The sequence below is a fragment of the Orbicella franksi genome, chromosome 5 (assembly GCF_964199315.1).
Source record: "Orbicella franksi chromosome 5, jaOrbFran1.1, whole genome shotgun sequence".
NCBI classification, from domain to species: domain Eukaryota; kingdom Metazoa; phylum Cnidaria; class Anthozoa; order Scleractinia; family Merulinidae; genus Orbicella; species Orbicella franksi.
In genome coordinates, this window is record NC_138149.1 from 9,476,755 (window position 1) to 9,504,618 (window position 27,864).

Below are 27,864 nucleotides of genomic sequence, written 5' to 3' on the forward strand. Positions count from 1 at the left end.
GGAAAGCTCACCACATCAGGTGTCGAACCAAGGTGCTTTGTTTTCCTGTAGAATGCACGCAGGAGTCTGAATGAATCCATCGAAGCGAGGCGCGGGATTGCGAAAAATTGATTCAGTGCTTTAAAGAACGACGCATGAGGCAATGTGTTCTATTCTTCTTTTTGAGATGTGAATTAGTATAGAGGCGTTTTTCTGCCATCCAGCACCCTTATAGAGAGTGTCGACACGGGATCATAGCTGATAACAAGTTGAAACCTTCGGAAGTTTCAACAAACTTCTCGTTTCTTGAGATGAAAACACTAGTTCAACATCTGTTAAAACCCCAAGGAAAAAACCCTTGCGCTTCAAAACAAAGAATAAAAAAATAAAATAAAACCATTTTTCTTCACTGGCGCTTTAGAAGTGCCAATCAGGAAATTTTCTACTGCTGTTAAGCAACAGATAACTTTAGTTCAAACGTAATGGAAATGCGATGAAAATAGCATGACAATACTGATGAAGAGAGTATGATGCAAGGAGAGTCTTTTTGCGATCCTACAGAATTCATTTTCGTTTCTATTTTAAACTTTGTCACGAGATTACCTCGTGGCATGGGGTCTGTCCTGCTTTCAGACTGAATAGATAAGTCGATTGAATATGAACTGAGGGGATGGGCTCTTCCTGGCCAACAACGCGTTTTGGCTGTCGGCCTGATGTATGAGGATTTTTTGCTCTCTTGTAGCTTCATTCTCTCTTTGACAAAATAGTACGAAGAGAAACAAATGAAAATGAAGTGCCACCTTAGACCTAACAGAGCTTCACACCAATTAAACAGGTCTGTCTTTCAGACGACACACCAACACACATTTGAAAACGACACGGTGAGAGCTGCACCCTGTGAGAATCTGATGAATCTAAGCAGAGTAAGTCTCGTTCGGTCGCAATGAATTCTACAACAATGTTCATACTGCACTAGACATTTCAACAGCTCCCTCTCGACTGCCACCCAATTCTGAGCCAATCATTTCTCGATGTTCGACCGTAATCTCGCGCCCAGATCTCCCACGGCCGAGCGGAAACGCGTCAAACAGAGTCAGACCTGGGTACGAAATTAGCTCGACCCAGTTCACAGGGGTTAACTATTTAGTGGCTGACCTCACTGGACACAGCTGCCAAGGCTTGTTTCAAGCCTTGACATTCTACATGAGCTAAAAAGTTCAGTATTCTTTTTATATATTTTATATATATAGCATTTACAGAATATTCGTGCCTCCCTGTTATATATTTGCTATGCAGGGGTAGCATTTTAAAAGCCATAATTTAGATGACAACTCTTCTAGTAACTGAGGTTTTTAAAAACCCAGCCACTTTAGACATATATGTACATACAATAATTACAAAGATGCCGGGGTTGGGGTGGAAATATTGCGTGAAAACGCAGACTAGAAACTCCCTGGAAGCAAGGCAGGTTTACCGACACACTGCACACCTATGACTCGCGACTACTGTGAATAATAAAAACTCTTTAAGCTAAGTTATGATTAATTCTAATAAAGCTCGAATTCGACGGAGCCATGTCACGAACGAACGCTCAAAGCAACCGAGTCTAACAATGTAGAGAAACACCAAACAGAAAAATGTTATATGCTCGATTTCCGCTGCTCTCTCGAGTCTGGTCAACCTTCCTCTGTCGGGGGAGAGGGAGGGGGGACGAGCGCGAGCTCCTTTCCCGAACAGCGGCTGCTAATCGAACCTAGTAACGTTAAACCAAAAGGAAAACAGATGGTTGATATTGGGCGACAATGAGACGAATTATAAACAACGAACTTGAAAAATTCAGGCTACATTTTCCAAAATAGGGCTTCCATGGCGTAGCTCCTTTAACCACATTGCACAGTGTGTACCAGAGTTGGACGGGACAGTACACACCCAACTACATGAAGCCTGTGTTTATGGTAAATTCTGACTAAATTGGAAGCTGAATCGATTAGAGGAACCGTAAAGATGGCTCCACTATCAGCAGTCGCCTAACATTTATACCTACACTTCACTTAAATTCGCACGAGTCTCTGAGGTAAATCTTTATGCACAGAAACAAAATTCTGCTGTAAGCTATTCTATCTAAAATTATTCTTATCTCTCATGTCTCAACTTGTTCCTCTTCCATGGATTCATCGTGGATACTTCTAAAATTTCAAGTTAGAGTGGAAAAAAATAATTACAATCAAAGAATGAAATAGGTCGTAAGGACTGGACACTAATTATTACTTATTATTTGAACACTGTGAAGCACTGTGGTTCCCGGTGGCACAAGAGTATGCTGCTGTTGCGGGTGAATGGCCCCACACCCAAACCCCATTTTAAGTGTCAGGAGTCCTTTACTTGGTACAAAACACAGGACGCCCATCAGGTTTGAGCCAAAGCAGATCCAAAAGAAAAGACAAGATTTTTTTCTAAGACAGAGAGCATTGCAAAGATCTCATCTACATTTTCACACTGATCAACATATAGCACAATACACTATGACTATTGTTAACCATTCAACATGTACACAGGATAATTTCACCCATCCATTGCAATGTGGTGAGGTAATTATTAAAACACTCCCACTCTACTATATATTGTGGATTTTTCTTGAGCGTCCAAAGAAATTTGCATTTGACTTCGCTTTGCATTGCTGCGCTAAGTGATTGGTTCCAATCAGAGGTTAAAACCCAAATCAATCATGACTCACTGGCACACATTCCCTGTGCTTTGTGTCAGCTACATGTATTTGTTTCGTATTTTGATTGGTTCACTGGAATGTCTGTGTCCTTTATGATTGACCATACAATTTGATGACATGTCATTTGTTGAGGATCTTGAGGTTTCCATGGCAATATTATCATGACCGGCATGGAATGAATTATCTTGAGAGTGATTACTTTCGTTTTGCCGTGGTTTTCCTACACTCAATGGAAAGCCTCTCTATTGAAATCTGTAACAAGGGACAACACAGGGAATGTTGAAATCTGACTTACTTGTCAGATTCCTGTACAACTCCCATAGAAAGCGACGCCAGTGCAGTCACAGTGTCTGCCTCTTCTTTCTCTCGCTGTTGAGCTTGTACTAATGACTGACAGATCTGTGTGGCGGCCCGCTTTACATTGTTCCAGTATCTACCTGCAAGACAGAAGATGTCACCTGCGATTAGCAACAGCCACATATAGTGATCCAATCCAGGTCTAGTGACTGGGTTAAGACTGCATTTGAGCACAGTTGCAGATCAGGCCCAGACAGCTTATCCCAGTTTTCTTATCATGAAGGAGCTAGGAGTATTTCTACTTCCCCCTGGATGGGATGCTAGTCCATCGCAGAGTTACCCCCCAGCATTAAATTCACTGGTACCACACTAAGAAAGTGAAGTGTCCTGCCCAAAACACAACACAGAGGCATCAAGAACTTTGATGACAGAGATGTTAAAGGGGCTAGGTCATGCTAGACATAAAACTAATTTAGGGTCACGGTAGTGGTTTAGAACTACAGAAAAACTCAAAACAAACACACAAGAGTTGAAAGGGGCCGTGGATGGGAAAATTGGGAGAAAAATAAAATGGATTACATCCGGGCAAACTTTGTGAATTCGTATGAAAGTGCCATTTTTAATTCTCAGATATCATGCTTGTTTGATACTAGTCCTAGATTAGCTTCATGGTGTTTCTTGACTCTACACCAGTTCGTGGTACATACCTTGAATAGTTATGGTCTTCTCAAGGACAGCAACAGCATTTGGATTTGGAGCCCGCTTGATACTCTCCTTAGAAAGCTCAGGGACCTGCGACGAAGATATCATGAAAAAGATAGTTAAAATGCCAGAACATAGCAGCTTCACCTGTCTTTTGCACTCTCATTGTGAAAACGCATTGGAAGACAACACAATACTCTCCAGTTCTCAGAAATTTAGAACAATTCTTCAAAATTGCCTCGCGGCTTCGCCACTCACATTCACCCTTGGATTCGCCACCAAAACAAAAGCATTCACGCATGCAATCCTGCTACCCAAGCTAGCTTAACTTTTAAAAAGTAAATTGGAGCCTTGGTGCTAAATCAAACTATTCTGATAATTATTTACCACAGAGTGTTTTACCTTTTCCCCTAACAAAGCCTTCACACACGCCTCGGCTGCATCACACAGGGATGGCAAACTGTACCCTCCTTCAAGTGCCATGACCACATGGCCCCCAGCCAAATCCATTAGCTGCTTGGTTAACTGTGCATAACCTGACAAAGGGAAGGCCTACAGATTACCAACCCTGCACCAAGAATATCTGAGCGGTCTTGCACTAAGATATACTGAGAGTAGTATTAGGCAGGGATATGGTTCCTTCCAATCAGAGCCCAGCATTATTTGAATGGACTATTCAGATAGCAATATTTGGGTCACGTGACTAATGTGCATTAAAACAACCACACCCAGAACTAATGATATGCTGAGAAAAGACTTGCGACTCATGCAGTTTTTTTCACTAGTATAGAACTGCCACAAAAGCTTCCTTCTGTCCACTAGTTACTGACTATATTTGGAATCAAATGCTGTTTTTACATATTCAGATGCAAAATCTCATTTATGAAATTAAAATCTTCTCATTTCTTGAAGAGGCTTAGTCACGCTATTTCGGGCCATGTACAAAACTACCTTTCCACTGAAAGAAACCTGAAAATAGCTTTTCACTAATATAGAAAAACACCAAAAAGACAAAAATAAACCATAAAGGAACAAGGATTATTAATGATGGAGAAGATTAAGTAACACAGCTACATTACAAACCACGAACTTGACAAACTTAGGCTAGACTTTTCAAGATGTGCAAACCATGGCATAGCTCCTTTAAGAGGGAGGCTCCACACTTACATGCCGCTGTAACCTGATAACCTCCCAAGGCAGGAGAATGCCCAGCTGCTGCGTCAAATCCTGCTGACACTAGCACAACGTCTGGTTGAAATTCCTTTGCTATGGGAATTACTATTGAACGGAAGGCTGCAAAATACTCTGGATCACCATATACAGGCTCTGTTGGAATAAACGAGGATATTGTCATATCTTTGTTTCATATGCGTTAAATAAACTTGTCTACCTCATAAAATTTAATATACCAAACACGAAAGACCGTGTTTGACCACATTTCCAAACACCATGAAAAGAGTTGAAAATACGACGAACTTTGAGGTCAAACACGGTCTCTTTTTTTATATTGTACCAAGAACAATTTTGTAGTTTGGCACTTAGAGGAGATGGAAGATTAAACAGTGTTGTAACTCACCTAATCCTCCCATGAAAGCAATGTTTACATTGTAACCCACACCTATTCCAGCACCACACTAAAACAAAAAGAAAAATATTATTTACAGTCATACAAAAAAATTTAAGTTTGACTTCATAAACATTTTTTTACTTGGCCACTATAGACCCATTTCATAAATGACTGCCAATTCAGAATTCTTTTGTATGCATCTAACTTTGCCTCACTAAACTCGTTTGGGAGTAAAAATTCTTTTGAATTATCAACTCAAAAACAAGGTTAGTCAGGCTAATTTTAATACTTACAAAAGAATTTATAATTGGCAGCCATTTGTGAAAAGGGTCTATGTCTTGATCTTGGAAATCCAATACAACAAATTGTTACTCATTCTGTACACATGTATCACGTGAAAGAGTCACCAAAGCTTGATTCATTAAAACACAATTTATTACCTCTTCTGATTTTCCTGTACCAGGAAAAAATGTTCCATCATCATGTCGGTGAATTGAAATGTACATCACGTGAGGGTCGTCATAAAACATCTGCTGAGTTCCATTACCATGATGAATGTCCTGGAGAAACACAGTTCAAGGCGTGTTATTAGAAAACATGGTGTTTTTAAGGGCAAATACAAGTGAATGTTTAACAGAAGCCATATGTAGCCAGTTTTCCAAGCTGTAGTACCAGGGTTAATACAGAATTTTGTATCAAAATTGTACCTATATTTCCAAACCAATTTCTCCTCTTTTCAGAGTTGAAGGGCCACTAATATAGTAAAACGCAATCAAAGGGGTACAACTTTGTAAAAAAATGAATTTGCACAGGTCTAGCACCACAACCAGTGGTGATTGCAGTGATGCAATCAATGAATCATCTACAAAAGACTCTTCCAGGCTGAGGAAGCCTTAGGAAACTATATCTTGTGGAGAGAGAATTTCACCTTTTGGGGGGTTTGTTTTCTTCCGGTTCTAAGATGTCCAGATCCCACAAATAGTCATGAATCCAAGTTATTTCTGACAAATAACCTGTATGAACAAGATTCTGCCCTACACACACACACACACACACATATAAACTCTGCACATTGCAGTATACAGTGTAAACTGTGAACTGCCAAAACCCACTCTTAAGGTTTAAACAGAAAAACTCTGAATAGGATACCATACTAAATAAAATGCAGATCTACAGAAGACAGTAAGAGCACAAACCCAGTCTACTATAAGAACTCTTTCAACAGACAACTTCAGTCTTAAGAGTCTGGCTGCAATTGCTACACTGTTGAAGTAACAGAAGCCCCTGGAATAAAAACAAATGTTAAAGATTAATATCTACTATGACTGTCTGGGAAGAATTGTACTATGAAAGACAGCTGGAAGAGATAACTAGAGACCACTAAGAAAGCACAAGCTAAAAGCTGTATGAGTGCAAGAGTTTTATTGGGTAATAACTGACAAGGGCACAGCCCAAGGTACTATCATGCATACATGTAGAAATCGAGAGCAAATATTCTAATTGTTTTAGTATACTTTCACCAGTTACAAAGCTGGTGCACTCACTTGTTGGACACATTTGGCGTACAAGCTGATGTCTAAGGTGCGAAATGCAGTTTACAAGCTGGACTACTGAGGTGAAGCAACGGCTTAGCTGAGTATAGCCAGGTACCCCACTGATACACATTGAACAAAACCGATACCCTGCACTATATTGAATACAATGTACATGTAAAACTTACATTGCTTGATGTGCTTCTGCGTGGTGACCAGGAGGTCTCACTAACGCTAGTCCATTCTGATGAGAGAAAAAAAGGGCTGTTAAAAATTACCCAGCATTACTATTTACAGTACACACACTGCACGCAGAAAGCCACCTTGAGACAAAGGGGAAAAGGTAATGATTGTATTACTGCACTAATATATTAATAGAAACACAAGACTAAGGTAGTCACACCTACCTTCAGTTCCCCAGAAGCAACCTTGAAGGCTAATTCTACAACACATCCTACAGCCTAAACATAAACAAGAATATCCATTAACTAAATAAACAATGTTACAATATTTATGGAGGATGGTCCTTTATCTAGGTCAATCAGGAATGTTGAAATGTTGGTTTCCAGGGGGAGACCAGAGTACCGGGAAGAAAGCCCTCATAGCAAAGTAAGAACCAACAAAAAAAATCAACCCACATGTGACACCACCCGGCATTTTGTATCCGAGCTACATTGGCAAGAGGGAAGGCTCAACTACACTATTCCTGCTTGTCCAAACTATTGATGGCTACTTATTTCAACATGTGCAGTTACCCAAAAGGAAACAATACCATAAAAAGGAAACAATTCTTAATGGCATGTAAAAATCCTCCAACAAAAATGTTTGACAAAATTCAAATTATAAAAGTTCTATGAACGATGAAATTTTGGGGGGCTAGTAGAATGATATCATAGTTACAGCTTGCCCAAAGAGCAATCCTGAAAAGTAGTTTTTTTGCACTGTGGTCCCATAGCTATAGGCTTGTTGGATTATATTCAGGTATCTACATTAACTGTTTCGACATTACAAGGCAAGTGAATTCCATGTGTGCGTAGGAAACCAATTTAGAGATTCTCCGAGAAAGACAACTGAGTCTTTCAAAAAAACACCAAAAAAAAAAAACTGAGTCTTTCATTCATTACCAGTCATTAAGTCTAAAGTATGGAGTGAGGATTTTACCATTCTTGCAGCATTGGCACTGTGCATTTCATTCCATATTGTATCCCCATCAACCTAGTCAGATATCGAACAGTGAGAATGAATCATTTTTAGCGTTCCTAAGAATTATGTAAAGAAAGCGAGAGTGAGAACTGTTGTCTGAAAAAGTCTATTGTGTGTGTGGAACTGAAAGGGTAATATATCTATTAATACACCAACTTCAATATATTAAAAGTTTAGATTGGTCCCGAGGCTTGGGATGAAGAAAACGAAAGACATCACATTGAGGAATGAGGATAAATAATTAAATATGGACCTTTTCACTGACAGCAGGCTTTTCCAATTTTTTCATTCAAACAAAAAATATTGTTGCCATGTGGTATACATTACGTTGTGAAAAATGGCACGTATGGCATATTTTCACAAATTTGCAATGAATTTTTCACGAAACTTTGCATATTTACCAAATTTGACATGATAAATTGATCTATGGAAGTGTTCTCTTGTTTATATGAAAGAAACAAAAAATTGTTGATATGGCGTGGCATCAGTAAAAGGTCCATTAGTTCTCATTTGTTCCCCCAAGCCTCAGAGGTTAGGATTTTAAGGTGTCAAAATTGGCTTATTTACAAAGGCAAATTCTTGACCTACCCCTATTCCTCCACAGAAGAGCTTGTTAAAACACTTCAGTAGAGTGGTGGTGCCTGATACAACAAAACAAACACAACATCACTCTACACAAAATGATTACAAAGAAAATCTTTGCATTTGTCAATGTTCATTAATGGTCTCAATGGCATTTAAATGTATCAAAAAATAAATCCAGTGGGTCATACTTAGATTTGACACACTGATTATGGGTGGAATGTGTTAAATTAATGCTACAATCATATCTATAACAACATTCTTGATCAAAATCCTTGGTTCTCTATGTGCCTTTTTCATGTAATTGGTGTGCAATCATACAGTGTCCAATTACAGGTATCAAATTACAATTTTTTTTTATAATTGTGAAATTGCTTGCAAGTATAATTGGCGAGCTCCCTAATTAATTTTTTTTCCTGCCATGTGTTTTCATGCAAGGGCTTTGAAAACTTAACCCTAAGCCAGCAAGATAGAGGTCTCGCACATGTTTCAATTTGGCAATCCATCATGTTAAATCCCATGTTATTACATAGCATATCCATTGCATTTGGCTAACACAGATTATAAAATTGGCGTAGCATTTTCCTTTTTATGATTAATGGGTAACATAGCTTTATAAAAATCTTCATTCTTTTTCTTGGGATTTATATTTTCTTGTATTATGTCAGCAGTCATTCTTGTAACCCAACAAAATAGTAAATGTGCAAATGCAATAATAATCACTCCAATCCAATATGCCAGTAGTATCAATGTGCTTGAATCAAAAAGTCATTAGAAAATCTGCAGGGCTGGCCTTCAATGTGTCAACTATCTAGGATTACAGAATGGCCCTCGATCACTCCATTTCAATCTTCATGCCACTCTAGAATAATGTATATATCAATGTAGCCATTTTACTCACCATCTTCATTCTTGGTTCTACACTGAGTACTACCACCAAACAACATGGTGTGCTGTTCACTGCAAACAACAAAATCAAAAGTATGACTGGTACTTCCCTTTAGACAAGAGAAAGATAGAAGTTAAACAATTGAATTCCCAAAGTAACCAGTTGATAATTAGCTAGTAAGTGTTTACAAATTATTTTTGTTTGTTTGTTGAATATCTGTTTGTTTGTTGTTTGTTTGTTTGCTTGATTGTTGTTTGGCTGCTTGGCTGTTTGTCTGTCTGTCTGTTTGCTTGCATGCTTGCTTGTTGTTACTTAGCCATATGTCAGCACAAACGTTTTATATTTATGTATCAAATGTTAAGAATATTAGAGGAATTAAGAAAGTCTCTAAAGAGTTCTCCCCTTTAACAACTGCATAACATCTAAGCAGCAACAAGAGCATATTTCTTCTGGCATTTTTATTAACTACAAACTCAGCTTCTAAAGTACAAGGACATTTCTAGTTCCCATCTAAACTTGTTACACAATGAAACACATATAATTGTGTATACTATATTTCTTATCGTGTTGCATAGGAGGACAAAGAGAATCTCTTACCTGTGAACTGTAAGAATCTCTGCTAGAGTTGCTTTCCGTGGCCGGACACGCTGTTGAAAATAAAATTAAGTTAATATTAGTGCACTAAGTAAGCAACTTTATTTAGAGAGGGACGTTCGCATTAAAAGGTAGTGAAACTAGTTAGATAGTTAGATAGCCACTCTATAAGCTTTAATTTGATAGAGGGGTTTACGTATCTATAGTTTAAACTGGCACATTACATCGCTTGGAAGCGAGACACTTTGTAAGGTATACAGTAACCTTAACAAACATCAACTGGACCTCAGTCCATAAACATGCAAAAAAAGAACTTGGCCAATATCCAGTCATCTGGACCTCACGCTTGGTCAATAACCCATTATGTCCTCAGAGAAGACTTACCTCACAGAGATTGGCTACACCAGTCTCCTGTAGCCGTGCCCAGATACTTTGCAATCTGCCAGGGTGTTCTGGGTGGGAGCTTGCATCGCCACATGAACACTGATGTTTCAACATAACTGTATCATAAACAAGGCCTGTGCGGCTCATAGTCTCAGACAATTGTCCACTGCCTGAAAACACAAGTACAACAACAGATATTTTCACCTGTACTGTATTGACAGAAATGATGTTGGGTCACCCAAAGTGGCCATTTTAGCTAGTACTAAGGCGATGTATGGGATTAAAAATGGTAAAGTTATTGATAGCATGCTGACACAACTTACCTACAACAGGAGATGAATGTGCCCTTGATAGAGGTCTGTGGCCCACAGTCGCCCCAGGAGAGACAGACCCTGCAGATGACGCAGCTGCCAAATCAGCTTGACGGAGCTGCAAGGCATGTTGGTTTCCCTGTTGCAGTGATCCACCATGTGAGGAATCCTGTTGCCGCAACTGGCGAATAAGTTGAAGCTCTTGGATTTGCTGTTCTTGTGCAGACTGAGGCGATGGAAGGTCTTCATGACTATGTGTCTAAGATGGGAAAACTTGCAATTAAATTCATTGATTTACAGTTTATTACAGGAGACTAAGCAATGATCGAAACCTTGAAACCCCAACAACAATCAAGTGTAACCTCTTACAGGAATCTAATGGTTTTTACACTGTAGTCAAGATCCACAGGTGAGCGTGCTATTATTCAAAAGAAGCTATTGAGCAGTACTGCACAAAGTCAGTCTACGAATAAACCCCAGTGAGCAACTACTCATAAGAAAGCTATTGAGCAGTACTTAACCACGCTGCACAAAGCCATTTAACATTGAAACCCTAAGCAACTATTGAAATAAAAGCTACTGAGCAGTACTTTCTTCTTGAGGTGTTTATCAGGAATGAAACAAATAAAATGAATGAATAAAACCCTTAAACTGAAGCAGCTGATCAAATGAAAGTCACTGGGCGGTACTTTATATTACACTTCTTATTATGCTATACACAGTCGTTCGTGGGTTTTGTACAGTGGAATGCAAGTGTGTTCAACCATTTAAATAAAAGCTCTTGAGCAGTACTTTCATGTGGTACTGTTTATTATGGTATACAACAACAAGATTGTAACTTTTCAGCCTCTTGTGTGGCTCTATTCAAATGGAGACTAATGATTTGAAAATTTTATACGGAGCTGTGGGGCATGTGGACACTTGTCAGATGAAAGCAATAAGTATATTCAGCCACTTACACGAACAAGACGTTGTTGTGGAAGTCGGTGCTGCTGTTGCTGTTGCTGTTGTTGTTGCTGCTGCTGCTGCTGCTGCTGCTGCTGCTGCTGCTGTTGTTGCTGCAACTGCTGCTGCACTTGTTGGAGTTTCTGTTGTTGCTGTTGCTGTTGTTGTAACTGTAGAAGACGTTCTTTCCATGCTTCTTTCTGCTGCATTTGTTGTTCTAAGTGTTCTTTGAGTGCTGCCTGAGACTCTTTGTGCAGCTGTTGCTGTTGGAGCTCCTGCAATTTCTGCAAGTTCATTTGAAGGTTTTTCGTTCCAAGTTGCTGCAGAAGTAGTTCTTGTTGAAGTTGCTGGATAAACCGGGCGGGATTTTGCTGGTACTGCCGCTGCTGCTTCAAAAATTGCAAGTGCTGCTGCTGTAAAAGTTCTTGGTTTTGCTGCTGCTGGTGTAAAGCAACACCATTTGACAAAGTTAAGCCTGGTGCTGATAAAGACTGCCGCAAAGGTCGATGTACCTTTAACTGTCCTCCCAGCTGTGAAGACGTTAATGATGCAGAAAGACCTGAACCTTCGGGTGATAATAAATTGTTTTGTCCTTCTGGTGGCGTGGATGTTGTTGCTGGGGGTGATGTGGTAGGGGGCACTGCAGAGTTCAGTTTTAAATGCTGTCCTCCATATCCCATGGACAACATTTGTGCCTGTGCTTGAGCTAATGCCAGCTGCTTCCATCGTGCTTGGTGCAGCGCTGCAGCAGCAAGGTCACCCTCATCTTCCTCCTCTATTCCATCCGAAATTGTTTGACTAGAATATGGACTCTGCTGTACCTCCATGTGAGCCATATCTTTGCTTGATAAGCTACTGGTGTGGCTCAGTACACGGGGCTGGTGTGCCAGTTGACTTGCGAGCCAGAGCTGGCTGCCCCGGCTGTGATCCAGTCCTGATGGGTAACGTGGAATTGCTTGGAGGTTGGGCAGACTATGACCAAGCCCAGACCCTGGCCCAGTGCTCAGTGGTGACGAACCCTGATGAGAGAATTGCGTTAATTAACAAGCTCAGAAGCACAAAATATCTAACAAGAGATGGTGCTGCAATGATTTTGAGATTCATGAGTTCAATACAGAAGACATAAATTATACATATTAGATGCATGTATAATACATCAATTTATTTTCTATCAAAAATTTAGAAGATTTCGTATACCCACATTCCGGTTTAGTGCAGGTGCAGTGGCCTCACAGTTAGTGTGCTCGCCTCCAAGTCAAGTGATCTGGGCTCGAGCCCTGGCTGGGGTCATTGCCTCTCTCCACCCGGGTGTATAACTGGATACTGGCATATTTAATGCTGGGGGAAACCCTGCAACGGACTAGCATCCCATTCAGGGGGGAGTAGAAAACTTTACCTACCTTACATTCTGGTTTGCCCCTACAAACACAGGCTGTAGATAGCAGAGTTAACAAGACTACAAAGTACATTTTGGGCTGACAGAGGCAGGTCAATGAGTTGTAACTCTAAGGGAATTTTTAACTTTCATTCCATTTGGAGAGACAGTGCACAAACAAACATACATACACATGTATCATCTAAAATTAGAAAGTAAATCAAGAACATGAAAAAAAAAAAAAAAACTTTCTTGGTTGTATGTATAGTCATTCATGTGTAATGCTGCTTTTTTTCCTTTATACAAATCTTTTTACACCGTAGATGGATAGCCCCTGGAAATAATTAGAGTCCACAAAAATAGATTCATCATAATAAAAATTATGTAATTATTGTAAGAATATCCTTTACATCCTCAAACATGATTTGGATGAACACATCCTGGAGACAGCCCTGAAGCTATTTGATAAGCTGGACAAACAGACATGTATTGTGTTACCACCTTACCTCTCTGAGTGGTGAAGCTGACGATGATTGGTTTGGAGATCCTGGACTAGAACACTCAGCCATGTCTCCACTTGCATTTTCCACTAAAACCAAAGTTACATAATTAATCATATCTATAACAGAATTCTCGATCGTAATTGGTTCTCCACATGCCTATTTGTCATGTAATCAGCACGCAATCACGTGGGTGTCCAAATTCAGGTTTCCAATTTGAACTTTTTGTAATTGGATACCTGTAATTGGATACCCACATGATTCGCATGTCAATTAAGTGTGCTTTAATGGCTTCCTTCTCAATGTTTTGCACAGTTTTCAAAACGTATGAAAAGCGCTACAGATGTTTTTGTTCAAAATAAATTCTCAAAAGACATTTTAAATTCCGAAATTTTGTTATGGACATGATTAATTAGTAATTGGATCTTGTGTCGTACAATTCAGGGGGTAATCATAACAATTACAATTTTCTCAAATGTGATTGGTGCATAAACTGCTGTAATTTGCTCTAATTAATCTGCAAAGCTGTAATCGGACAGTTGGCTGTAATCGGACACCTGTAATCAGACAGTTACATGAGCCAATCATTTTAAGTCCTCTCCACTAAATGCACCAATCACAACATTGATTACAATTACCATAGTAACCAATTCAAGAGGCTGACTTCGTAAAATTGTGGAGGTTTAGTCTCTGGTGACTGTTTTGAAAGAAACTTAACAGCCATTTTGCAAGCTATTCTCCATATTTTTAACTATGATATTTAAAAATGACTATTAAACGCTCTTTTTCAAATGAATTTTTGCTTTTGTGGGAAATTGTAATTGTTATCAATGATTAATTGGTAACAGGACATCGTGTCATCCAATTCAGTCTGTAATCACACTCGTGATTAACAAATCGGACTCCCGCTTCACGGTCGTCCAATTTTGTTAATCACTTGTGTGATTACAGACCAAATTGGACTCCACTCAGTCCTATTACCATTATTAATCGTGCTTGTAATTTCAAACTGGACTCACACTTCGCACTCGTCTGATTTTAAAATTACTCATGCAATTACTCCCTGAATTGTACTTCACTTGGTCCAATTACTATTACTTATAAGCAGTGTGCACAGAAAGTCATGTCCGATAGCCCAGGGCTTGTGGATTGTGCAACATTCTAGATCTTTCACTTGCCCAATGGGCAAATGAAGTTTTTTCAGGTGAAATTGGAGAAAATTCAAATTGCAGAAGAACTATAAGAGTATTGTTCTGATATTCAGTTGGGCTAGTGCATTTTTTTTTTTATTTTTTTTTTCAGGTTAGTGAAAATCACTGTTGGGTAGTACATTCTAGTTACAGCTTGCACAAAGGGCACGCTGGAAAACTGATTTTCTCTGCACCCTGATCAGCTGTCTTCCTCATGTTGTAATCTATATACATGTATAAGCTTCTTTCACTACAAGCAAGAAGACATGGTTGATAAGTAATAGGAGATTCTTTTTATATCTCTAGTGCATGTCTGATAGTTCAGGAAACCATTTCAAGCCTTGTGGATTGGCTTCAAATGATATGCTATAAGCAAAACAAGTCAACTGAGATTGTTGAGTCATTTGCATTCATTAATACTTGTCAAAAAGTTTCACACAATCATTTGTAATGCACATTCAAAAAACTCTACAACAGATCACTGGAAATTTTGGCAACAAAGGCAGCTTCAACGGGAGTAAATGACAGATATACATGTGTAATAAGTATCACTGGTATTCCAAATTTCTAACTTGTTCAGTTACATCGATTCCTGCCAAGGAGGACAACGTTCTCAAGCAAAGCTTGTCTGCCATTGAAGGGGACTACTGTAAAAATGAACATCCTGTGTCTCACTTACATGTCAAGCTCCTGTGAATCCTATTCCTGTGTGGTCGATCTCTCCGTCTGTATATCAAGGGGCTTCCATAATTCTTGTATCTGTTTTTCACTGTCGACTTTACCTTGAGGGTCGGTTCAGAAGCTGCAAAAAAAGAAAAAATTCAGCAATTCTGTCAGGTGACTTCTACAACTTTGCTGTGCTAATAACAAACACCTCTCCCAGGATGGCTTCTCAGAAAATTTCAGATACTTTTTCCATTTTCATTCCAATTTACATTTTCACAGTTAGACTGGCCAACGAATATTTCACCAGCAGTTGCTAATAAAAGGAATCCATGCACCTAGAGATGGCACAGCTCTGTCACTTGATCACACTACAGCATGTGGTGACTAAGATAAATTAAAAAACATTGATCAATTTGCCAAGTAATTCACTCTGACCTGTTTTACGAAGGGGGAAGTTGACACCATCGAAACCAGCTCCAAGAGGCGTTATTCTATCTGAATCATGTTCATATTGTTGATTCCTAAAAATTCAATCAAACAAATCTCTGAAAATCAAAGAAGTGTTAAATATCTGAACAAGTTTTCAATCCTTACAGTGTGACTATTCCAACAACCGCCAATAAAATTCTTTGCAAATGTAATGAATGCAAACTGTGGATATTCATTGTAGTTTTCTGACAAATAATTATCAATCTGAGCAATTTATAGCACAAGACGCAAGACAGAAACTAATTAGTGACTATTCCTATTGCTTTAATACTCAAACTTAATTGTTCAATTTGCAATGAAGCCTTGGCCGGAGTAGCCATGCAGTAACAACAAACTCAAGGTGCTTGAAAAAGTGGCCTATGTTTTATATTTAGTAAATTTCAACAAACAAAAACCTTTTGACTAACCAGTGCTTGAATGCCTGTGCCCCTGACAAGGAAGCTATTGCAAGATCCTTTTGCTTTTTGCTAATGACAAACTCATGAAGACGCTTCTTCACCTCACTAGATGTTACTGTAACAGAAATGAACAGATGATACATATATATATATATATGGACACCCTGCACCAAGCCACCAAATGAAGTCCTTATCTATTCTTCCCATATTTTCACTAAGAGGTAGATGTTGTGCACGGGCATAGAGCAAAGAACAAAACAGAGTCCACGACAAGATTCGAACCCACGAACTCCAAGATACCCCACAGGTGCTCTGAGCACTGTCTGAGCTACCCAGAGATTATTAACAAGTGAAATACAGTATATACAACAACATAATGAAGTAAAGTTGATTTGATGTGAACTAACTTTCTGGTGGAGGTTGTTGAGATCCATGGGATTGCTGTGATTGTGGCTGGGAGGGTTGCTGTTGTTGTGAATGATGCTTGTCCTGTGCTTGTGGTTGCTGAAAGTGTTGCTGAGTTGAGGACGGTTGAGCTGGAGGCTGTGCTACTTCTTGTTTGATTTTAGATTGTTTTTCTGGAGGTTCGTCATCCTGATCCATAGATGAGCATTCCTGCTCCCTCTCACAGCGTTCTTCTGGTTCAACCTTATAAAAAAGAACAAATTTATTCACACCATAATTCCTTGAAATTGGTCAAGTGCTCTATCCCTCCTTCTCAATGGGAGCTTTATTATATGACAGAGATCCAGCAGAGGATGCCTTGTAAAAAAATAATTTAGGTTTTACCAGCAAATGCCACAACTGTGTGCATGTAGATCTGTTCAGTAATCCTATTGGTCTAAAAGCTTGCCAAGGCAGAATATGTAATGATAGCATTCAATTCCAAAAGAAGATACATAATACGCCATTGTGGTCCATGTTCTCCAAAATACACAGAACTTGGTCATTTAAGATTGTTGCAAGAAATGTACGAAGATTCAAAAAGCATGTGAAGAACCATTGTTCTGCTCATTAAACCTTTGTTTGGTGACATCCTCAACGGCGTTGTCATCATAGTTCGCTACAACTCTCTTGTAAGGTAGTGTTTATGGTAGGAGTTTACTATTTATTTTCATTATTATTATTATTATTAATATTAGAGCTTCGTAGCAGCACGAAGTAAGATATGGCTTTGATGAACCAAACAATGTTTTTAAAGATCATTATTTAATGAAGAAAATACAGTTTTACTCTTTTTTTGGTTCACACCTTAATCCTTAATAATTCTTGTTAATATCTCACTTTGCCATGCTATTTATTGCATATTTTCATTTTATTTCTCGCTGTACAACTGACGATGGATGATGTCTCATCCAAAACTTGTATTTTCTTCATTAAATAATGAACTTCAAAAACATCATGTGGTTCATCAAAGCCATATTATTATTAAAATTATTTTCTAAAAATCAGCAACAAAAAAAATTGTCACATTCATATGAAAAGAAACCTAGGCTCACCTTAATTTTCGGTTGAGGAAAGCGATACTCTCTTTCCTTTTGTGTTTTCTCCTGCTGCTCTCTCTGCCGCTGTTCCTCCTGCCTCTTCCGAAGAAATTTGTTCCGCTGCTCCAGAACTCCGGGCCGCTGAAAATCAAGATGGTACTGAAAACAACCAATCAAAGTAACTTGCTGAGAAACCAATTAATCCAAATCAGCATTCAGCAAACTACAACTACAGTGTAACTGTTGCAGTTCTCATAGGAGGTGTGTTGGCCAAATGGTTGGTGCACTGGTATCCAGATTGAGCAGCAGCCAAAAAATTGGTGTAGTAAAACAAAAGCTGGAATCCATCTGTGCTCACAAGATTGTTAGAGAGGAACACCTAACAAATTTGAAGGCCTGTTTGCAAATTGCACATGGTTAAATGCTATAGATTGTTTCTTAAATGAAGAAGTTCTGACAATAGGAACAGGGATTCTTCTGGCCATTCTGACAGCCTGTTGTCTGTCAACCATCACCATTACAAAACTGGTTAGGGGCAATGCCGTAGCTTGGAATTGTAAGACTAACAGTAGCTCAAGGCCTCACACAAATCTTCCGCCTAACAACCCAACATGTTACTAAAGGACAACTTCAAATGTATTACAAAACGTTACGGTCTGCTAAACTTCAAATGTTTGGTGACCAATCATGCCACGTTTCACACCCAATTGGAGCATGTTTCGGCATCAGGAGTTCATGCTTAGATGTAAGCGACGGTATTTACTTTCAAAGAATCTTGGAGCATTGCATTAGGAAAGCAAATACTATCCTTATTATCGATACCTGCAATTCATGCTGCTGCTGTTGTTGAAGTGCTTGTAACTGGTGTTGGAAGTTCTGGTAAAGAAGTTGCTGTTGCATTTCCTGCTGTTGTTTGAGATGGAAAATGTCAGCAAGCTGCTGCTGTTGACTGGGCGACAGAATGAAGCGTGGCATGGCAACCCCCTCGGGGGACACTGAAGCTGCATAGTGGTTGTTCATGTCTGATAAAAATGGACAATAACAATAGTCAATGTTTAACATGTGTTCATGCGGTTGCATAGTACTCCAAAGCAAAAAAAAAAGTCTTCATTGACCACTCCCCTAATGGGGCTTTTCAGGGCCAATGAAACCAAATGATGAAACAAATAATGCATATGAACAAAACATGCTTAAAAATCCCAACTGGTGGGAGGCAGACCAGTTGGTTATTTACAAGCATCACCCAGGAGTTGAACTAGGGTCTACCAAGAGACAACACAAGCTAAGTGATCAGAGCGGGACTTGAGCCTGCGACCTCCGCATTTCAAGTCCGGCACCCTAACCACTCAGGAGGCACGGTGGCCTCATGGTTAGTGCGCTCATCTCCGGATCAAGCGGTCCGGGTTCGAGCCCTGGCCAGGGACATTGTGTTGTGTTCTTGGGCAAGACACTTTACTCTCACAGTGCCTCTCTCCACCCAGGTGTATAAATGGGTACCGGCGAACTTAATGCTGGGGGTAACCCTGTGATGGACTAGCATCCCATCCAGGGGGGAGTAGAAATACTCCTAGTCACTTCATGCTACAGAAACCGGGAGAAGCTTCGGCCTGATGGGCCACTTGGCTTGTTTGCAGACTTTACCTTACCTTAGCTACCCTAACCACTCAGCCACGCTGCCTCCAAAGCAGTATGTACCAATTGGGATGCTGCAAAACCTAACCCTTTGTGAGGGGTTGACATTAACAAAACAGCAAACCACTTTTTAAGGATTCCTAAGTTCAAAGTTATCTGGCTCAGATAGAAACATTTGCTTGAACAAGATCCTGATGAACAAGCAGAATTTCAACCAGGATGACAACAGACAATTTCAGCAATGCCCATAAGGCCACAACCATTATCTCTACCATACCATGCTGACTTGAATCACTAATCGCAGCACCCTTTTAGTCAAATCCCCTGACTGAATTGTCATTTTGGAACTAAGATGAATGAAGTACAACAGAGAAGTTTTGATTCTCTTTCACTTATTTTGCTGCATTTCAGTTTATTTCACATATTCACAATGTCACTGACTTACCACTATATGTTAATGGCACAACAGAAACTCTGTTGCTGCTTGATGAAACTCTTGTCGGAGAATCTGAAAGAAATATGATCATTATTACAATTGGACTTCTCTCTCCAACAGTCAGCCTGGAGCAGTATTACAGTTGATTTCACAATACTTTTCCGCACCGCATTGCGAAGTTCGCTGGGAAGTTGGATACTAGGTTATGAAGTAACCAATTACGTGGTGAATTAGACAATCAAATTGTGAACTTCAAATCAAAGTTCCCAACTTCAGCCACACTAAACTTCGCAAGTTTGCTAACATGTGTGCAGAGCCGTGTGGAGAGATCTTTGAAGTCATGGCAATGACGTGTGAACTTGATAAGTTTATGGAACTGTTAAGCGGTAAGCTGATAGTGCTTCTTCTCAGCTGACAAAAGAAACTTTACAAGTAAATGGGTTTACAAGCCATCTGCAGATAAAGCTGATTTTGAACAAGAGTAAAATATATGGAGTAGTATGGATTGAAACATGGTGGAGACCAAACATCCTGACCATGGCACAAGGGAGGGTGCTAGAGAAATGTACTACTGGTTGGTGCTTCAGACTTGCTCACATATTATCAAGTTTTGTGCACAAGACATTTGGAAAGCAAGAGAGAAGCACAAGAGTTGCTCAAGGCAAGGATGAGAGCAGCTCTAGCTTCTTGAGTGCTCTTCAAACTTCCCAAGTGCATCATACATAACTTGATGATGCACAGCTAAAAGCATGAATCAAGTATTTCATAATTACATTGCTCGTAGAAATAAATGTACAGTCACAACCACTTGTGCAAGAAGAGAAATTTATCTAGTGAAGCAAAGTTAACTTGGCTCGTTCAATAAGCGTGCATCACTGGATTAAGGTGCACAGTTACCTTTGCTTAGTTTGATGGCACAGCTTTGCTAGCTATGTTACAGCGAATGTTCGCAGGGCATAGAAAAATGATTTCAAATCCACTCGCCCAGTGGACTAGTAAATTTCAGTTTTCACTTGCCCCACTGAAATGCTACTTGCCGACATGATGGCAAGTATGGCAATCAGAATACAAACAGGAACAAAGTATGCTTGGATTCCTAACTAATCCGTGCTTTCAGCATAATAGTTAACTAATCCTGCAGTGTTAAGTTTAGAAATAGCTTCTGAATGGAAATAATCAATTATCAAGCTGACATATTTTCATTCAGACTCACAAGACTACCGAGGCTAATTTCACTTCCCCACTGGGTCACTGAACTTCTATTTTCACTTGCCCAAGAGCAAAATTTATTTGCCCCAGGATATCGGACCTGGGTTTTTTTCCTGCCCTGTGTTAGTCAAGATTGGGATGTGGTATAAAATTGTTGCTGTGGTCCACCTTATATATTGCAAATCCATTAATTTGGCTGGATATCACATTATTACTTTACACTAGTATATATTTTCGTATATACCGTACGACATATAACGTGTGCAATAATCAAACAAGGATTAGTCATCTCATTTGGAGTATAAAGAACTTCAAAAATTGGCACAGCATTTTTTTTTTTTTATCATTCTGGTAAAATCAAAAATCAAAGAGACATGTAGCATATATATACCTGCGACAGTGAAATTTTAGCTCCTCTGAAAGATCTTAAATACAATGTTTAAAACACCTGTGTTTCCAAGCTAGCAGTAGATGCTCTTAATAACCACTGTTTGACGGAAACAATCTACATCAAAAAACCTCCAAGAGTAACTTACTTTCAGCTTCCTCCTACAGTATACATAGACAGCCAACCTGTAGTATGCAACACTGCTGTTTCTTCTTTGGAACAAAACAAAATTTGTTGACTGTACTTCCTGTTGTAATATACTCCCACTCAGCGGTTATAATAATAGCAGTAGTCTACATGTAGATGCATTTAATATAGCAACTCATGTTTGCCATGTCACAATAATTATTTCCACATTTTCTGAATAATAATAACAAGGAAATTTAATATTCCCGATCTGGAATCCAATTTTCCAGCCCTGAATTTCATATCTGGGGGTTTAGAAGTGCTCAGGACACAGTGTATGGCATATGGTGTAGTGAAGAAAAGTACTGTTTCTCATTTGATCCTGTGTAATTGTATAAATCTATTTTCTACAACAGCTAAGAGCAGGTGACTTCTGTTTCTAAAGAAGATTATTTTTAGAGCCTTGGTCCAATTAGCATATTAATTCAACCTTTTTGTTTAAAAACGACAAGCTCCAACAATCAATACTGAGCTTCAGTATTCAGCAAATGTCATGTTAACAGCAACCCTACATGTCATAAGATTCTTGACTTATTTTAGTTTTAGCTTTTATGATGTAAAGGTACATTTACCTCTGAGTCAGAGAATTGTGTGACATGCAAAGAAAATATTTTGAGTACAGTTGTAAAGCTACTGACAGACTCCCTTTTATTCCCATCACCTGTCAGCTTATAACAAACTGAGAAATAAATTAAAACAGACGACCTCAAAACCAAAAAAGCATTGCAAAAAAAAAAAGTTCTTTCCCAAGCAACAAATTAAATCTAGTGAGACCAAAAGAGTCTGGGAAAAGAAACAGACACATCAACCTTAAAAGACATTGGGAAATCTTACTAATTTTCACAAGTACTAATTTCACGAAAATTCTGGAGCTGTATTTTGCAGCTATTTATTTTTGCTATTCTAGGAAAAACCTGTACACAAGTAGATTTAATTTTGCGTTTTTGTTAAAATTGCTTTAATCTCCCAAGTCCTGATCCAAAGACCTAGTTGACAACAAGACCATAAAGACTGACTGTATATTTTCAAGGATAGAAATTGAATAACTACCAACAAGCCTGTGACTTTGAACATTTAAAATCTATGTATTGCTTTCTTACATAATAAATCTGGTATTCAATTTTGCATGTTTAATTTTTGCACCCTCTTTTTTCGTGAATACTAATTTTCACTGTTTTTTTCCAAAAAGCGAAAATCATGAAATTGAGTACACCCACAATTCAGTAAGAATATGATAATAAATGAACCTTATGCTAAAGTCAACTTTAAGGAAAAATGCATAAAGTACAGAAATTGTCAATAATTCTAGCAGAATAATAAATTTGTATAACACATCACCTCAAAAATCCATTTAAAGGAACAAGACGCATTTGTGACACATGTCTGTTTGACACTTAACAATGCAAGACCTGCACTTTCCACTTAAAGTAATACAAGCCACAGAGCACATGACCTTGTTGTCACTATTAAACCCAATCAAAGACAGACAGTCTGTGGAAAAGTATGCATATGAGCCATGCTGAAAGAAGCCAACCGTACCTAACTGGTTTTGAAACAGGTGCTGTAGGAAAACTATTACATTAACTGCATTTGGATTGAATACTAGACCAGCTCTGATCATGCCCAGCCACTGCCCCCCTCCCCCCACCCCCAACTCCACCCCCTCAGTATTTTCAAAGGTTGCACTGGGAAACGACAATTTGCCTGGCTGGAAGAAGGCACCTTAGGAAAAACATGACAGTTTGAACGAAATCACACAAGGAAACCACTTACAGGCAGCGAGGTGATACTCGCTAGTATCATAAACAACATGCATGAAACATGACTGATGGTTTAATCCCAGTTTCAGACCACACATCTATTCAAAGGTTACAACTTCCTTTAACTTTTCTACTCTTTTTGTCTTTTCCTTTCTTCACTGTGATTTCTTCTCAGCTTCTTGCAACAGCAAGAAATCTTTTCACAATTTTGACATTCAACTAACAATTTGTAAATCAGATTAAATTGTTAACACACTGTCAAAGAGACAGATGACAGCAACACAAAACATCAAAACGCACTGCATACCAACTGGATCTGCATTTTCCAACACCACTTACATTCTTACAACTACAATGAAAAGAAGTGTATCACAATCAGTGAAGATACATGTAATTTATATTTGGAGCTTACTCCTAAATAATTATGTAAGAATACCACAATGATTTAATTTAGTGCCCGATGTGTTAATTAACTTTTGGCAAGGGAGGGCGCTCAACAGAGAGGGGCACTTAAGGACAACATGCTTACAGTATTACTTTTCAAACTACCATCTTTCATGTCATTTCCACAATTGCTACTCATTGCTATAGCCATTGAGATAAAACTGAGGTCTATCTCAGCTATTGTTGTCGCAATGACCTTTATGGTCTCTGTAATTACTGAAGATGTTTACAAATCAGGGCTGTCATTATGGGCCATAACCCGTAATGTTCGCCTGTTACGGCTGGGCTTGTTTGATCCGCCCTTGATGTTATGGGTGAAATTGAAGATTAAAGCTAAAGGTGGATCAAAACTTAATGACAGCCCTGCAAATGATTTCAATGGTCACTGAACTTCTTTTCTATGATTGTAGTGATCATCACAAAACCAGCATTTTTTTGGACATTGAATGATACAAATTATCCTCATTGATCAGCCCTTCTCAATGGCAGAGGAGACAAGAGTTAACTGTAATATGCATGAAATTGACCAGCAGAAAAAAAAAGAGAGTTGATTAGTTATTAAAATCACCATCACCATTGCGATTGTCATCTGTTTCACAGGCCATAGAATTTTGTAACAAGCTGTAACAACATTTATTAAAACAAGCTGTAATAATATTTATCAAATGGCTAGCTCTGTTACTAGGCGAAATGAACTAAATCCTACACTGTGATTGGCTACTCAAGCATGCAAGACAGAGCTATCTGTTTGGGATTGCCCACTGTACCCAGCAAGCAAATGGTGCTTGTTACACCATCTTGACCAAGATTGTGTGATCAAGATGGTGGGATATTGGCCTCATTCTTTTTTCTGAGTGTCTATGGACCTTAACCATGTCTTGTTCCAAAGATATGCAAAGAAAATAGAACTTGGCCAATATCCAGCCATTTTGACCTCACACTTGATCAATAACCTATATGAATTGACTCATAGTAATCAGTCCCTAACGATCTACAACAAGCCGTAATAATCAGTTGCACCTTATTACAATGACAGTTGGATGTAAGATTCAAACCATAAAACTACTACACTGGCATTTGCTTTGATATCCCTCAACTACATGTACTCAACAGTCCTTTCAAACTCAACACTTTATCAACAACTGACTGAAGTCTCGATGCTACATGTAACAGCAATTTATTTTGTTTAACTTGAACTAAATTATGTAGGTTTGGAGAGGTGAATTCTTCAACCAGATTGAAGTGGATATAGAAATACTGGTTTCAATGGGGAAAGTGAAAAATGCACCAGAGTTCCAGAACATCAACAAACCCAAGTGGAAAATACCGGTAATAAGTGAAGTCTGGGTTTGTCTGCAGGTTTGTTCACTTACATGTTTGAGTGAGCTTCTTTTTTAAAGGGGATTTTTCTGGAAAGCATTCTGACATTTAAAAACTGGTCTATATTATATTTAGAAGGGACTTCCCACCTGAAAAATTTTAGGTGCATATAAGGAGTGACTGCATACTAAAACTCTCTCTAGATAATGATATGAACACACTTGTAGCGAGTTCTACAACCACAAGATGAACATCAAGTCTCTGAAAAATTCCAGCTACATAAAATACAAAACAACCTCAACAGCCAAGGATGTTGTGACTGGACAAAATTTTCTTGTGCTAAAGCAGCTAACCAAACATAAGTCTGACGGTTTGCATTCAAGAGGGCTTAATACTCAACGGATTATTACGTCTAAGATTGTGGGGCTTAATTTCAGTGGGCTTTTTTCCAGGATGACTCATCATTGGAACTTTCCTTAATTGCTCACAGCTGGAATCAAACCCAGGCCACATTGGTTAGAAGTGAGTGCTTCTACCAACTACACCATGCTAGCTCTCCCACTTAAATGCTGCACCAAAAGACCTATACAATGCAGTCATTGTTATGTTTCGACCGCTCTCGGGTCATTCTCAAGTTCAATGTTGAGGAGTTTAAGAGTTCAAAATATATATATATAACACACAAAGGAAAAGTCTGAGTTTCTTAATGGTCTACTTTTCAGTTTTCACCTTAACATGAATATGGAAATACACTGATCACCTTCCATTGAACAAGTAAAGGTGTTCTGATTAATTACTGTTACCATAGGAATAAAATTGATTCCTGATCAACATCTGTGAATATAGTATGGACTGAACAAAACCCTGTATGCTGGATTCTGACTGCAGTGTGCAGATCAAACGTAGCATTCATGTGTAAAAACAGTCACAAGCATTATCATAGAAAAACAGACAAGAAATCTTTTACAAGATTGTCTATACAATGATTAAAGCTAATCAGTCTATTTTCTCCACAGCATTACCATACAGAATTTTCCACATATTCATGTACATTGTACTGCAAAAACCAAAACATTTAAAACTTTATTTATTTGTGAAGCGACTAGCGCCCATGTTGTTTACAAACTGAAGGACAGGTATGATATCAGTAAACAGGGTTTCCATTCACCTCTGTCAAGAATTAACCGTAGAGATAATGTTGAACTTAAAAAGATTTACTTTTCAACTTCAAAAATGTCAGGCTGGTTCAAACAAACCACCCACGACAGCATCAGGACAAGACAGCCTTGAATAATGCTGAATTATGATTCCTACATGAATGTGGCAGTCGGAAAACAATAACTTTATACTTTTAGTCTTATTTTCGAATTAAACATTCAGCTTACCAGTAGAAAGAACAGGCCCACGGCGAGCTCGAATCAGAACCGTAAATTCATTTCTCTCTGTTTAAAGTTAACTGTTTGTTCGCATGAGTTTATAGTGGCCATAAAATGTACATGAAACGTGGCAAATCCACGCTGCCTTTGAGAGCTTTTCAACAAATAACGGTGACAACGTTCGCGGTTCTATTTCAGTTGCAAGCAGTTCCTAAATTAATCCACTGACAGAATGAAAACGAAAGGTTAGAACAATATCTTCGAACCCGGTAAAAACACCTCAGTCGCTCTGAGGACATTCATGCGAAAAGCTGTCAAAAAAAAATATATACCACATTGTAAACAAAAAGACAACGTAGGGTTATGAACGCTGTAATCAGAAACTGAATCTTCCGGAACCCCTTACGCAAAACACACTTCAATCTCCCATTGATAATACTGTATAAGGACACAAAAAAAGACCTTAAAACGAGATTTTGGAAATCGAAAAAACGGTTTCTTCCTAAATCTTGTGTTTTTGTCACAATCGGCGGTGTGCAACAACAAAGCTCTTTATAAGGACGGTAATTCAAAGAGCTAAGAGCAAAAAATATTGAGCTACATATACTGAGTCTCTAACTGGACTAATGCCCGATTCCCCGCGACTACAGCAAGTCGCAATTGCCTTTATGCTCAAAACGCCGGGTATCATATCGTCCCAAGTCCCAGACTCGAGTAAACAGTCCTCAGAAAAAGAAAAAACAAGAATAGTTACCTGATTCGCCTCCTGGATCCATCATAAGAGTTTGCCTGCATCTGCTGAGGTTCAAGGAATGTAGCGAGAGGCTATGTGTGACGGAGGACGTCTAAAAAATTCCCTCAAGCTCGCCAGTAGACATGGTTTAAACTGAAATAGAAGTTCCCTCTGTTACCAGAAAACTATCAGAAATTATTCTTAGCATTGAAAGTAACTTAAAGCCTCGAAACTAGAGCAAATTTTGAGTGATCAAGATCGATATAGACGAGAAATATTTAAGTATGCTGAATATAAGCTTGAGTTCAGCTTGTGCTGGCTGAGTGCGATATGGCAGGAGAGTCGAGCATTTCTCGCTCCCATGGAAGCGAAACGGCATTTTAACCGACGAAGCAGAAAAGCACGAGATTGTACCTACATTTCGGAAGAAAACTGGCGGTTTTCACCCCTCCGATGGTCCCCAAGCACTCTAAAAACACAATAACTTGGCAAACTAGCGTCTAGTAAAGAAACAACATTAATCAGAAGGGAAGGAGCGTCACGTGATCACCTTTGCCCAATCCAGGCC

At 38.9% G+C, this 27,864-nt stretch overlaps 1 protein-coding gene across 3 annotated transcripts; it reads right to left on the bottom strand.

The window, feature by feature from the left end:
* Window positions 1–2,000: 2,000 nt before the first annotated feature.
* On the bottom strand, window positions 2,001–27,864 carry LOC145488476 (uncharacterized). 3 transcript variants are annotated; one of them, XM_081467354.1, is made up of 27 exons: window positions 27,715–27,864; window positions 27,318–27,449; window positions 19,890–19,952; window positions 18,635–18,834; window positions 17,828–17,953; window positions 16,736–16,976; window positions 16,338–16,443; window positions 15,877–15,962; window positions 15,455–15,577; window positions 13,592–13,674; window positions 11,725–12,729; window positions 10,778–11,024; window positions 10,455–10,624; window positions 10,074–10,123; window positions 9,489–9,547; window positions 8,594–8,646; window positions 7,964–8,017; window positions 7,210–7,263; window positions 6,991–7,046; window positions 6,467–6,554; window positions 5,711–5,830; window positions 5,280–5,337; window positions 4,871–5,029; window positions 4,106–4,239; window positions 3,709–3,793; window positions 3,000–3,141; window positions 2,001–2,165 (listed from the first exon to the last, which is right to left on the bottom strand). In XM_081467354.1, exons 2-27 carry the CDS (start codon window positions 27,340–27,342, stop codon window positions 2,120–2,122), a joined length of 3,633 nt encoding a protein of 1,210 aa, XP_081323480.1. In that variant the 5' UTR covers window positions 27,343–27,449; window positions 27,715–27,864; the 3' UTR covers window positions 2,001–2,119. The 3 variants fall into 3 exon arrangements, with proteins under 3 accessions (XP_081323480.1, XP_081323479.1, XP_081323481.1); XM_081467353.1 differs by having other exon boundaries at window positions 17,828–17,971; XM_081467355.1 differs by lacking the exon at window positions 19,890–19,952 and having other exon boundaries at window positions 17,828–17,971.

What these genes read in the sequence shown, in the direction of transcription:
- LOC145488476 (XM_081467353.1), bottom strand. Translation starts at nt 27,342, where the DNA reads ATGATGGATCCAGGAGGCGAATCAG. An exon ending in TTATCAGGTTACAGCGGCAT is followed by an intron (nt 4,240 to 4,870) that starts GTAAGTGTGGAG and finishes TCCCTTTGTCAG; the next exon opens with GTTATGCACAGTTAACCAAG. An exon ending in GAAGACCATAACTATTCAAG is followed by an intron (nt 3,142 to 3,708) that starts GTATGTACCACG and finishes TCTGTCTTGCAG; the next exon opens with GTAGATACTGGAACAATGTA.